The sequence below is a fragment of the Babylonia areolata genome, chromosome 11 (assembly GCF_041734735.1).
Source record: "Babylonia areolata isolate BAREFJ2019XMU chromosome 11, ASM4173473v1, whole genome shotgun sequence".
NCBI lineage: Eukaryota > Metazoa > Mollusca > Gastropoda > Neogastropoda > Buccinidae > Babylonia > Babylonia areolata.
In genome coordinates this window covers 14,928,519-14,942,234 of record NC_134886.1, presented here as the reverse complement: position 1 = coordinate 14,942,234, position 13,716 = coordinate 14,928,519, and the positions used below count along the sequence as shown (strand labels likewise).

The window sequence follows — 13,716 nt, the reverse complement described above, 5'->3', positions numbered from 1 at the left end:
TTCGGTGAAATTGTAGAACACGTATGGTTGAATATATCATTTTATTAGCCCTCCATGCAGAAGTCTCCAGTGGATGAACAACTGAAGCATTGCAAGGTCTTTCTCCGGTGCAACCTCAAGACTGGAAACAAGGAGACAAAAGAAACTGCATACAAAGCATTTATTCGTCTTATCTTTGAGTACTGTATGCAGCCTCTTCAGTTGCCGGGATGGAAATCCTACACAGCCAATGAAATCCACTGAGGCCTCCAAAGAGGTCCATCGTTGACTGAGCAGCATGATGGTTCACCTGCCGACATCACCAGACGTCCTGCGTCAACTCCATTCTCAGTTCTGAACCGGCACCCCCTACAAGTCAAACGGAAAAAGCTTGCCTGGGGATAAAACTTCCAGCATCTCGATCCGAGTCCATAAACTATGTCTACCAACTCAGTACACCACTCGACCATCAGACAGCAGGCTGACTCGTTCCAGAAGAAACAGCACCTTCGACCCCGACATCCCTACTTGTGGAGGAAACAGTACGGTAGTATAGACATCAGTATCATAGTTTATGTCTTTCTTCCCCCGCACCATCCCGAAATGGAAGACACGGCCCCATGCAGGAGGTTGTCACAGCCCCCGGAGTCTTGGAATGTTTCAAATTCAGATAGAGGACTCCTCAGTGCCTGTGATTCAACAAAGTAGCAGTCAGCCCGGGCCCTTCGATCACCAGACCTTTCTGTTTCTAAAGCTTGAGTGCTACGACGCTGCTTTGTACCAGCTACCACCCCCACTCCACACCCCTTTTCTTTCACTTGCTGCCCGGTAGGCCTAAGTATATATATATATATACTATATAGCAAATAGTTACGAACGTAAACTGAATGCGCGTGTGTGGGAGTGTTCATATGAAACCCGAGTATATTAATTTTGACAGTGACGGTGTGTGTGTGTGTGTGTGTGTGTGTGTGTGTGTGTGTGTGTGTGTGTGTGTGTGTGTGTGTGTGTGTGTGTGTGTGTGTGTGTGTGTGTGTGTGTGTGTCACGGTGTGTGTGTGTGTGTCACGGTGTGTGTGTGTGTATGTGTGTGTGTGTGTAAACCATGCATCTATCACAAATATAATGTAATTCTCCATTGCGGTAAATACAATAAAAACAAAACAAAACAAAAAAAACCCAAAACAAACAAACAACCCCCCCAAAAAAACCAACAACAATAACAACAAACAAAAAAACAAACAAACAACCCCCCAAAAAACAACAACAACAACAACCACAACAACAAACAAAAAACCAAACAAACAACCCCCCCCCCAAAACAACAACAACAACAACAACAACCACAACAACAAACAAAAAAACAAACAAACAACCCCCCCAAAAAACAACAACAACCAGAACAACAAACAAAAACAACAACAAACAACCCCCTCCAAAACAACGATTGCAGCAAGTCACCATGCACATACCCTGATCGTTTCACATAGAAAGACAATGTGGATGAGTAAATCCAAGACGAAAAAAAAGCGTACGTCGAGTGAAACCTACAACAGCTCAATATTTGCAGAAGAAGAAGAAGAAGAAAAGGAGTATATATATATATATTATCATACAAGGTATTCATGAGCGTTTTCCTTTTTCTTATCATCCGTGACCGAATACTCGAGTGGCCAACATATTATCAACCGATTTTATTCTACAAAAGTTTATGCACTGCTCTATTGTTTGGCAAGGCGGGTGATTAACTATCAGCGAGAAAACGTCATGCACGTGGCTTTTCGCGGAATGCATGCAGAGAAACCAACAACAGGTCAGAGGTCAGAGTTGGCTGCTACGCAACGATGCTGGGGGCACGACGCCACGACAGAGTGATCCGTTTAAGCAATCCGCGATGAAAAGTAGTTCTTAAACAGATTTGAGCAAAAGCAAAAATGAAATTGTGTTATAATTTCACAATAGTTGCAAACAAAACCACGAACTACAAATATTATGAAAATACCATTTTATCGGAATAGTTTTCCAGTCAGTTTAAGCCGGAAATAAAACACGGACGTGCAAATTTCTGTCGCAAGACCTGCAATTATCAAAATGGCGGACCTCGGGAGCAGCCTGACAGCTATGGACTGGCTGCATCGCCTCAAAGTTGGCGGGGCGATGACAGGAGGGAACGTGACAGGATCGGGAGATGCACTAGCCAAAGGACAGAACGGACAATTGGCATTGCGGAAAGCGCCCAACTCGCCGCACGACCCCACGGCCACTTGGGACACGAGCCAAGGTCCGGCCAAAGACGGAAAACCCCCGTACAGTTACGCTAACCTCATCACATTTGCCATCAACAGTTCGCCCCAAAAGAAAATGACGCTTTCTGAGATATACCAGTGGATTTGTGATAATTTCCCTTACTACAAGGAAGCTGGCAACGGGTGGAAGGTGAGATGGACAGTGTGTATGGAGTGCGCGTATTGAGTGAGTGCGTACACGTCTGTGATAGCAAGGTCTGTGCACTGTCTACTGAGAGATTGCTCTGATTGCATTCCGTCAAACTGAATTATTGATCGTAATGAGTATCTCAGGCATCGATCTGACCTATGTTAACGCGGGACGCGTCTTTCTGTCTGTTTTCAGCTTGCGAAAATAACGACTTGAATTTGTGGACAAAGAAAAAAGAACTTGATACCTAAAAGACCACAGCTATCATATGCTGTACATGTCAGCTTGACCATATGGATTTTTTACCCCCTAATTCTTATTTGTGCTTCCAATTTTCATATATTCTGACTATTTCTCTCTCTCTCTCTCTCTCTCTCTCTCTCTCTCTCTCTCTCTCTGTGCGATATAAAGTGGAACAAGTGAAGTTTAGTGAAACGAGTTGTTTGTTGGCTAACAATATAATACCAAGAAAACCAGAGCAAGTGTACGCACACACAAACACACACACAGCACACACACACAGAATTGTATATCGATGTATGTATGTTTCTTTACATGCAAGTATTTGTATGTGCAGCCACCAAATGTTTTTGGATTGACTTAATTTCATTACATTTTAGGTTTTTTTTCTGAAAAAACAAAACAAATCGCAGTAATGCATGGACCAAACAAGACATGGATGAAGTGTACTTCATCTTTTGATTCTAACAGCATTATTTTAATCAACCTTTTGATATTATTTTGATTTCTCCTTGACTAGTTTTAAGAATTGACAGGTGTAGTCAGCCTTGAAATGGCCCTGTTGTGGTTGGCTGGGCTATAAACAGCATGATCTGATTTGCCTGCTTAATACAAAATCAGATATGAAATAATCTAAATGCTTAAAAAATCATTGGAGCTTTCATGTGATTCATTTTTGACTCACTTGTGTAAATAAGTGAGTTTATGTTATAACCTGGTGTTCGGTTGCATGTGTGTGTGTGTGTGTGTGTGTGTGTGTGTCCGTGGTAAATTTTAACAATGCCATTTTCTCTGGAAATACTTTGTCTGTCAATACCAAATTTGGCTTAAAAATTATAGGAAAAAAATCTTGACAGTCATACCAATAAGGCCATTTCTGGGATTCCAAAAACACCGTATCACTGAATCCCAGTTGCAGTGGCATTGGTGATGTGTAATGAGTGGATGGTGTGACCTTGATTTTCTTGTTCTGAATTAAATGGAAATGGACAGAACACATCCAGAGACACAGACTACATCATCGACATGTTTACAACATATGAATCTTTCAAAGTGGATACTCAGTTAACTAGAATGAACATAAAAGAGAAATTGAATCGCTGGTGGTGTACTTTCTGGGCAGGTATAACTAAACTTGTACATCTGTCTAGATCCAGAGAAAAACAGCTATATGTTGCAGTGTGATTACAGGGATAGCCACGTCTCCTTTACCACGGACTTAAAAAAAAAATTCTTAGTTGCCTTTAAAGAATATTCAAATGCCCAAATTTCACCAAAATCATATGATTTTAACAGCGTTATCCGCATTCATGGATCCGCAATAGTGCAGTGAGTAAGACAGTTTCTTCCCACCCGAACATGCCAGGCTCGAATCTGTGCTCAGGCCTTTTTTTTTTTCTTTTTTTGTTAACCCGAAGCTTTATGATAAATACAGAACACATTTCAATGATTAAATTTATTTAATTTTTAAAATGTTTATCACAAGTTAGTCTTGAAGGCTTTGCCTCTCTTGTTTTTTTTTTTTAATTATTTTTTTTATCATCTAGCTCTGTTTACCTTTGACAGGGGCATAGATTAATTAAACTAGAATATGAAATAGAATAATATGACTTCATTATTTTGGGGTTTGGTAAGTACTATTCAAATTCATGGAGTTAGGATTTGTATTCTATTCATACTGTTGTTGAGATAAAAAATCTCACTCTCACAGTCTCATGTGTGTGTGTGTGTGTGATTTTGATTTTTCCCTTATTAATTTTACACTGATATGTTTATTTTTCTTCGATAACACGAAACACATTGATATTATATAAGTTTTATAAAACAAAAAAGAGTGGGAAGGGGGCTGAAATTTGTGAAAGTTGTGATTTAAGTTTTGCAATGTTATTAGCCCTAAACATGTAAACTAATAAAGTAGTTCTGTGCAACCGAAGGTATATATAATGCATCTATTTGTATCAGTTCAGTTGGTTGTATATTTGTTTATGAACTATTTTTAGTGTACTGTGTCAAAAGGTGTGTGTGTGTGTGTGTGTGTGTGTGTGTGTGTGTGTGTGTGTGTGTGTACATATATGGCGTGTGTTAGTTCATGAACATGTGAGCCTGTGTGCATGGTTTGGGAAAGAGTGTATTTAGGAGAGAAAGAATGAAACATTCATATGTTGTGGCTAATATTTCATGCTATCATGATTCTTGCAGAATTCGATTCGACACAACCTGTCTCTGAGTAAATGCTTTATGAAAGTTCCTCGTTCAAAAGATGACCCAGGCAAGGTGAGAAGAAAACTGCAGATTCTTTTTTTTTTTTTTTAATTTTTTTTTTTTTTTTACAGATTCAGAACTAAACTGTTAATGTAACTGATAATGTTATAATCTGAAATGTTTCATGAGTTGGACATCCCTTTTACACTATAGTTTATATATTATATATACATGTACACACTCACGAACAACAAGAAACCCCCACACACAGACACAGACACTCACTGAGTCATTCACAGACATGTAACACACACACAAACAAGTACACACACACACAGAGTGACAAAGAGACCCACACATGTGTACCCACTGAGCGTAGCAATCTACCCCCCCCCTCCCCCCTCCTCCAACCCCCCCCCCCCACCCCCCGGAAAAAAAAAAGTTTTTGTCATTTTTATTTTCATTAAAAAAGAAGAAGAAGAAGAAGAATACACTAACACTCAGTGTTGATGAGTGGGCTTTGTATACTTGTGTGTATATATATATATATATATATATATATGTGTGTGTGTGTGTGTGTGTGTGTGGAGGGTATTGGTCCTCAGCATGCTTTGTGTGTGTGAGTGTGTGGGGGGGTATTGTTCCTCAGCATGCTGTGTGTGTATGTGTGTGTGTGTGTGTGGTGGGATGGGGGATGATGCTCTGTATGGCTTGTTTGTGTGTGTGTGTGTGTGTGTGTGTGTGTGTGTGTGTGTGAGGTTGATGTGATGCTGTAGTTCGGCATGTTGGTTCTGCTGTCTGTGGCAGGGTTCTTACTGGATGATTGACAGCAACCCGCCTGAAGACCCTCTGCCTGTCCGTAAGCGACCAAGAAGACCTAATGAAAGAGTAAGCTATTTGTGTGTATCTCTGCATGTATGCATATATGTGTTTGTACACATGTATGTGTGTGTGTGTGTGTGTGTGTTCATGTGTGTGTGTTTCCAGTGTGTGTGTATGTGTATGTGTGTGTGTGTGTGTGTGTGTGTGTGTGTTCTTCTTCTCTTGTTTGGCCACAATCAATTCTCTGATTATTTAGCCACAGATTTGGGGGTTTCCGCAAGCCGGCTGCCGAAAAAAAAAAAAAAAAAAAATTGCTCCAAATCTATTTCACTGATTGCTAACTGGGAAAACAAGAAAACAACAACAAACAAACAAAAAAAAACCCAACACATTTCCTCCAAATCACATTCACACACTCCCTCCTGCCCGCTAACTGGATCAGAGGGGGTGAGAAGTGGCAGGCAGGCATCCTAATGACGGTTCCTGGCACCCCCCGCCGCAGCACCCTCCTACCAGCACCCTCCTACCCAATACCTACCTAACCAGGCACTCTCACATTCATACAATTACGATACGGTTGGTGAGCATGTTTTGGGCCTACTCCTGAAGTCTCGCGGCTGCGAGGCTGTCCAGAGTGGCACAGTTGAGGTGGGAGGATACCCTGTTCTTGAAGCTGGTGGAGGAGTCTGCCTCTACTATGTGGGCTGGAAGTTCATCCCACTCGTGGATGGCTCGTGGAAGGAACGAAAAGAGTCTATATTGCTGCTTTTGACCTGCAAGCCTTTTGAACTGCTGGTCGTGTGACCTCCTGTCTCTCACTGCTGGTTTAACCAAGACGCTTTTGTTAATTTGCACCTGGTCATTGACTATCTTGTAGAGCATTGTGACTCTAGATGCCTGCTGTCGCTTCTGTAGAGATGGCCACTTGAGCTTTTGAGGCATATCTGTTACGCATGCACGATTCAAGCAAGGGTCTAACAAAGGTTAGGTACGCTTTTTCTCTCAGGAAGCAACTTTCAGATTTCGTCTCAGGAATCCGAGGGCTTTGCTTGCTTTCTTTGTGATGTTTTCAATGTGATCCGCCCTCTCTAGATCTGTTCTCAGGGTGACCCCCAGGTATGACGCTGATTGTACTGTTGCCAGCGTGTGTCCGTGCATCTTGTATTTGTCGCTGATAGAAATTTGCAGCGAGTAACTCTCAGTGTAGCACATTTGCCTGGGTTGAAGGCCATTTCCCATTTCTGTTCCCAGACCTGGAGGCGTTCTAGATCATCGTGTAGGTGGCCGTGGCCCTCTATGGATGCTATTGTGCAGTAGATGGTGGTGTCATCGGCAAACATCCTTGTTTTTGAGGTCAGTTCTTTGGGAAGATCGTTGATGAAGACCAGGAAGAGACATGGTCCAAGTACTGACCCCTGTGGAACTCCTGACTTGACGTTGATGAAATCTGACTGAGCCCCCTCAACTACAACTGCTTGGCGTCTATTGGCTAGGAAGCTGGAGATCCATTGGTTGATCCTGCCTTGTATGCCATAGTTGTGGAGTTTGTGCAGCAGTAGTGAGTGGTTGACTTTGTCAAACGCTTTGGCAAAGTCTAGCACGAGTACATCTGTTTGCTGTCCAGAAGCCATGTCTGAGGTGAGTTCTTCCACTAGCTCGATGAGCTGTGTTTCACAGGACCTCTGCTGTCTGAAGCCATGTTGCTGGGGACACAGGATTTTATTCTGTTCCAGGTGTGTCATGGTGGCGGGTACTATGATGTGTTCAAACACTTTGCAGGCTATGCAGGTCAATGAGACTGGGCAGTAGTTTGCAGGGTCATAATGTTCACCTTTTTTAAAGATAGGTGTCACCAGAGCAGTCTTCCAATCTGTGGGCACGCATCCGGAGTCTAGAGAGGATCTGTAGATGGTGGTGAGGATAGGGGCGATTTCCGAGGACAGCTCTTTCAGAAGCCTAGCACTGATGTTGTCAGGCCCACTCGATTTCGCAGTCAGTGTATGTATGGTCAGTGGGTTCCTCTGACAGGGTGGTGTTGATGTGGTCCCAATAAGCTCGGCGCAGGCGTCTTTGGGCTTCCCGTCTTCTGGCTCTAGCCTCAGCTTTGAGGTCTTCATCGCCTCCATTCTTCCACTTCTTGTAGGCTCGGTTGCGGCGGTTTATCAGACGGTTCAGCTTGGGAGTAATCCATGGCTGGCTGTAGTTGGGTCGGGATTTCTTGGATGGTATGTGGGTCTGGGCTGCTTTGAGTAGCGCTGTCTTGAAGTGAGTCCACAGGCTCTCAGTGCTCGCAGTGTCCTTCATTCCATCCACTTCTTCCCTTATTTTCTCCACAGCTTGCTTCATGTTGTCCCAGTCTGCCTTTTTGTAGAGGGTGATGGTTCGCTTTACTGGTTTCTTCCGCGGGGGGGCAATGTTCAGCTCTGCATAAGCTACATCATGATCAGACAAGGGTGGCATGGTTTCGACTTGTGTGATGAGTTGTGGGGTGTTGGTCATAATAATGTCCAATGTGTTTTCACCTCTTGTAGGGACTGTCACCATCTGTTCCAGACCGTTGTCGTCAATGATTTGAACGAGTTGTCTGTGCAGCTCATTATATTTGGTTTGCGGCTTCAAAGTCATCGTTTTCCAGTCCCACCCCGGGAAATTCAGGTCCCCTCCTATCAATAGCATCGCATTTGACATGCCAGCAGCTCTCTGAACTGAGGTTTCAAATTCCTGGAGACTGGCCTTGTAGGAGACATCAGGTCTGTAGTATGCGCAGACATACAGGGAGCGTCGACCTTTCAGTTTCAGTTTTGCCCAAACTACTTCACAGTTGGTCTCCAGTTCTTTCTCGTGGGTACTGTTGTAGCAGTCTTTGATCAGGATCATAACCCCTCCTCCGTCCCTATTCCTGTCGTTCCAGTAATCTTTATACCCATGTCGAGTTGGCAAGAATTCAGAGATCTTGATTTCCTCAGACAGGTGTGTTTCTGTGCCGATTACTATGTCTGGTTTGGTACTATCTAAGAGACATCCAAACTCAGCTTTTCTGCCAGTAACTGATTGGAAATTTATGTTCAGGATCCTTAGGGGTTTGTTTAATCTTTTGTCCTGCTGTGTAGCTTTTGTAGGAGTAGAGGCATGTTGAGGTCTGAAATCTACTTCTGCTGGGCTACTGCATGAGCCTGTTCTAGAAGGATCTGGTAGGGTGGAAAAAGACCAGTCTAGGCTTTGTGCATTGGAGTGGAGATCGGACACAAGCAGGTTGTTCTGGTGTCCGCAGAAATTGCAGAACCACTGTGCATTAGGTGTCAGGTTTGCGTATGTCTCTGAGTGGATATCTTCACAGTGTGCGTGGTACCACAGTCCACATGCCTCACAAGCAACACCTCTGTCTTCCCATGTTACCGTGGCATCACATACGCTGCAGAGCCAGTCAAGGCTAGGATGGCCTGATGCGTCAGCACTAGGGCCAGGATTGGGTTCCGGTGCATACGACTGAGCAAGGAGTATCTGGGCCAGGTACAGAAGGATGAGCTTCTGGCAGCAGTGGCAGTGTGTGTGCATATATATATATATATATATATATATATATATATATATATACATATATATATTATATCATATACTTTCCATGGGTGTACATTGGCACTTGGCATCAGACTTAGACCAATGAAGGGTTAAGAATGTCCGTTCATTTCATTCCTGAGGGGGACAGTTGTTCCATTACTTTTTCATCAGCGAGGTAACTGTCCATTACACCGGTATGTTTATTTTTTTTAGCTTGAACATCGTGTGTGACAAACTATGGTGATAATTTGATCCCTCCCAAATTGCCAGTTCAGTTGTAACAAGGCCAGCATCATTGTGCATGCAATCTCAAGTCTGTTTCAGCGGATGTTTTAATGTTTGATTAAACAGGATATGTGTTCTTTGCATTCGCTGGCCATGGAATTGAAAGTCTGCTTCTTCTTTTCTACTCAAGAAGATTTGATGATAGGCATAACATAGATTTGTATAGCACTTACCCCATGCCTCTAAGTGCATACAACAATACACCTATTGTAATAACTAAAAAGGCACAGGAATCTAATAAAAAACGTTTATATAAAACTTGATAAAAAGTACTGTTTTAAAAACAGTGTGACATCACTCATGACTCACATATCTCTTTCACCTCACCCCCATAATAAAATGTTAGGATACAAATCTGCTAAAAAATATTATTGAAAAAAGTGTAACACCAGTCACAGTTCACACATCTCCCACCTCATCCCCAGCACACCACCCCTCACACAAACACATCAGTGCACACTCACAAAGATGGTTTGAGTGGGAGAATGATCTATAGTTTAAAGTGTTGTTTGAACAAGTATGTTTTAAGATTAGACTTGAAAGATTTTATAGTGGAGCAGTATCTGATGTTGTATGGTAGAGATTTCCAAAATGAAGGGCCATATCATGATATTGTGTAAATGTTCAGAAACCATGGGACTTGCGTCTGTAATGTGGGATTTCAAACATGTGAGTGTCAGATGAAGAATGCAGGCCAGGCAGGGCTGGACTGTAAATCTTTACAAGGTTACAACCATTCATTGAATTGAAACATATACAAGCTATTTTGAACTTTGTTCTTTCAGATACTGGAAGTCAGTGTAACTTACAGAAGAGGAGCACATGATTTTCCGCGAGAAGCTGTCAAGATCAGATGAGCTGCAGAGTTTTGGACTTTGTGTAGAGGTTCTATTTGGCAGTGTGTCCAACGGTTTCTATTTGGCAATGTGTCCAACGGTTCCTATTTGGCAGTGTGTCCAACGATTTCTATTTGGCAGTGTGTCCAACGGTTTCTCAATCCTCCCAGATTTTCTAGAACAATGATTACCTGGATGATTCAACACAGTGAACATTCAGGTGCAACAGTTTGGAGCGAGAAATAGCAATGACAGTGACTATGAACATCAGTGCTGGGAAACAGTTAACAAAGCCTTTCAGTTCATTGTTGGAATTTTTGAAAACTGTTTTTGAAAGACTGAAAATGGGAAAAAAATGCTTGTCAATGGAAATGATGGAAATGAAAAAGAAACAGTAAAAAAAATATCTGCTTTTATCCAAATCAGTTTTTGACAGAATGGCAGAGAGAGAGAGAGAGAGAGAGAGAGAGAGAGAGAGAGAGAGAGAGAGAGAAGAATATGTCATTTTCAAGACTTCATATTTTCATTCTTTATTTTCGACTTCATATTTCATTATTGTTTTAAGTATCTACATCCAGTGAAGTTTCTTCAAAGTACATGTGTCTTTTAATTTGATTCTAACATCTCAACATTGATACCTTGTTCATTTTTATCGTAGCTGATTAATAACTTTAGACTTAATGTGGAAAAAATGTGCTGACCTATTGGTTTCAAATCTCCCATTCATGTTGTTGTGGAATGGACAATTGTCCAGTTATGTTTGTGTGGTTCAGGACATTTGTCCTATTGTTGTCCATGTAGATATAGACCCTGACAAGTGTATGAGAGCTTAGAAATAAGTAAGGAAATGTGTGTGCGTGTGCAAATGTGTTTGTGTGCGTTTTTGTGTGAGTGTGTGTGTGTTAATACATGTACATCAGAAGACCTAACGAGTGAGTAAAGTGTGTGTGTGTGTGTGTGTTTGTGTGTGTTTGCATGTGTTTGAGTCTGTTTTTGAGGGCATGCTTTTAAAAAAAGATTACATGTTGGTAAATAATTTAATGTCTGTACACTAAAGTTTAGATTTAGATTTTAATTAATGTGTATATCTATAGGTTTGTTGTTGTTGTTGATGTTGTTGTGTGTGTGTGTGCGTTCATTTTTATATGTCACTGTTATGTACTTTTGCGTATATATATGTGTGTGTGTGTGTATAACAAAAACAAAACCTAGGTAAAGACAGTTATTTACTTGCTGCCTTAATGTTACAGTTCCAGACAACCATGTTTTGTATGTGAGCTTTTCCTTATTTTTTGCCAGTCCTCACCTTACAACCCAGACACCGGTGGAACAGGGATGATGTCGTCATCGCCAGTACCATCCATTTCACCATCTTCATCTTCATCCATGTCGTCAGTTGTACAACCACCAACGCTTGCCGCCATCAATGTCCAGACAACGTCCACACCCACTGTGCATCCAGTGAGCAATGAATACTGTATCTTGTGTAGATGGAGGAGGTGACAAGAGCAACAGCCAAGTGCTTAAAGCATCGGACTTTCGATCTTAGGATTCTGGGTTAAAATCCCATGCATGCACACAAATATTGCATATTATATTACTTTTTTTTTGTCACAACTGATTTCTCTGTGTGAAATTTAGGCTGCTCTGCCTGGGGAGAGCATACTGCCGCAGTGCAGCACTGCTCTTATTTGTTTTGGTTTTTTTCTTTTTTTCTGTCTGCAGATGTATTTGTTTTACTATCAAAATGGATTTTTCTACATAATTTTGCCAGGGACAACCCTTTTGTTGCCATGGGTTCTTGTACCTGCACTAAGATACAGAGAGAGAGAGAGTTTGTGCTGTGTATGTACATCTTATTATGTGCACATTACCTGTGTGTGCATGGTTCATGTCAACATTTGGTATGTTTGGAAATATGAACACACCCAGCATGCACCTACCCTCTTCTGAAAAAGAAGCATGGTTGCTGAAATGTTGGGGTGGGAACAGTGGTACAAGTGAAAGCCAATTCATGGATAGCGCTAAATAAATCAGTATGAGAACTGCAGTCTTTGAAGGCAGAAGAAGAAATGATGATAAATTCTGTTGAATTTTTATTGATTTGGGGCAAGTTCCTACAGGACACATTCAGAATTGCAGTAGTGTTAAAGATGTTGAACAGTATTAGACCCAGTGTATTTCCTTGATTGACTAATGAGATTGAAAGGGCATATTTGTTTATTTTCTTTTGATTGGTGGGGTGTGTTTATTTGTTTAGATTGATAGGTGTATATTTATTTAGATTTGTATGGTGTTTTTATATATCTATTAATTGATGTTATTTTATTTTCAGGCAGACACATCTCATCGGTTTGTGGATGGCACTCCAGCAACGGATGATCTCAATAATTCCTTCCTCAACATCTACAAGTCTGTCTTTGAACACTCTTCAGGTAAGGACTGCTGCTTGTCTAGGTCACTGCCCTTCTCTCTCTTTCACACACACACACACACACACACACACACACACACACACACACACACACACACACACACACACACACACACACACACACACACACACACGCACCCTGCTGGAACATGTAGGCTTAAATGAATTTTTTGTGTTTATATTTTTTCAAGAAAAAGTTTTTATGCTGTTATATTTTGATTTGGGAAACAGACTCACGCAGAACGCAAATACTGGACGGTACCTTGAGTTGGTGGTCTGTAGGATTGAAGACAGCCAGATTTGATAGAATTTTGTCTGTTGCTTGTGAAACTTTTTTTTGTCTGTTTCTAGGGAAAAGAATTTTTGTCCGTTCTAGGGAAAAGATTTTTGTCTGTTGCCAAAGAAACATACTGGTAACTTGTTAGCGTGTATTTACTTGTTTGTTTGAGTGGGCTTTTTGTGTATTTTTGACATCAATCTGTTTGTATTATGTATGTAAAAGACGCATGTGTGTAATGTTTCATTCACCCAGTGGGTACACAAAATAATGAACTTCTTGCCTTGCCCATTGTCTTAGCTGTTGGCAGTGATGTGTTTTCAGGGCGGTGACATTTGTGTCCCTTATGTTGACAGGCAACCTGAATTCCTTGCTGAACGGCAACATTCCTCTCACGAGTGCCGACTGCAGTGCAGAGGTTGGTGACCAATCCAAAGTGGCCGTTAGGGTGTCCGGGGCTGACACCATGCCTATCGTGAAAACAGAAGCTTCTGATCTTACAGGTGTGTATGTTGTGGTAGTCTCCAGTTTTATGCCTTTCTACTCTGAGTGATATTGGACAGATGAAGAAAGAAAAAGGAGGAGAGGGTTGTGTGGGAGGGGTGGAGATGGGAAAAGGGAGGGGGTGCGGGGAGAGGTAAGGGTGGT

The 13,716-nt window shown here is 41.8% G+C and overlaps 1 protein-coding gene across 2 annotated transcripts in view; it reads left to right on the top strand.

Moving 5' to 3' along the window:
* Window positions 1-2,069: 2,069 nt before the first annotated feature.
* LOC143287562 (forkhead box protein J3-like) overlaps window positions 2,070-13,716 on the top strand; it is a 41,937-nt gene continuing 30,290 nt past the window's right edge. For both annotated transcript variants that reach the window (XM_076595654.1, XM_076595653.1), the window contains exons 1-6: window positions 2,070-2,414; window positions 4,854-4,928; window positions 5,664-5,744; window positions 11,657-11,818; window positions 12,693-12,792; window positions 13,425-13,571. In XM_076595654.1, coding sequence (XP_076451769.1) covers window positions 2,070-2,414; window positions 4,854-4,928; window positions 5,664-5,744; window positions 11,657-11,818; window positions 12,693-12,792; window positions 13,425-13,571 — 910 coding nt within the window. The remainder of the gene's footprint in view (window positions 2,415-4,853; window positions 4,929-5,663; window positions 5,745-11,656; window positions 11,819-12,692; window positions 12,793-13,424; window positions 13,572-13,716) is intronic.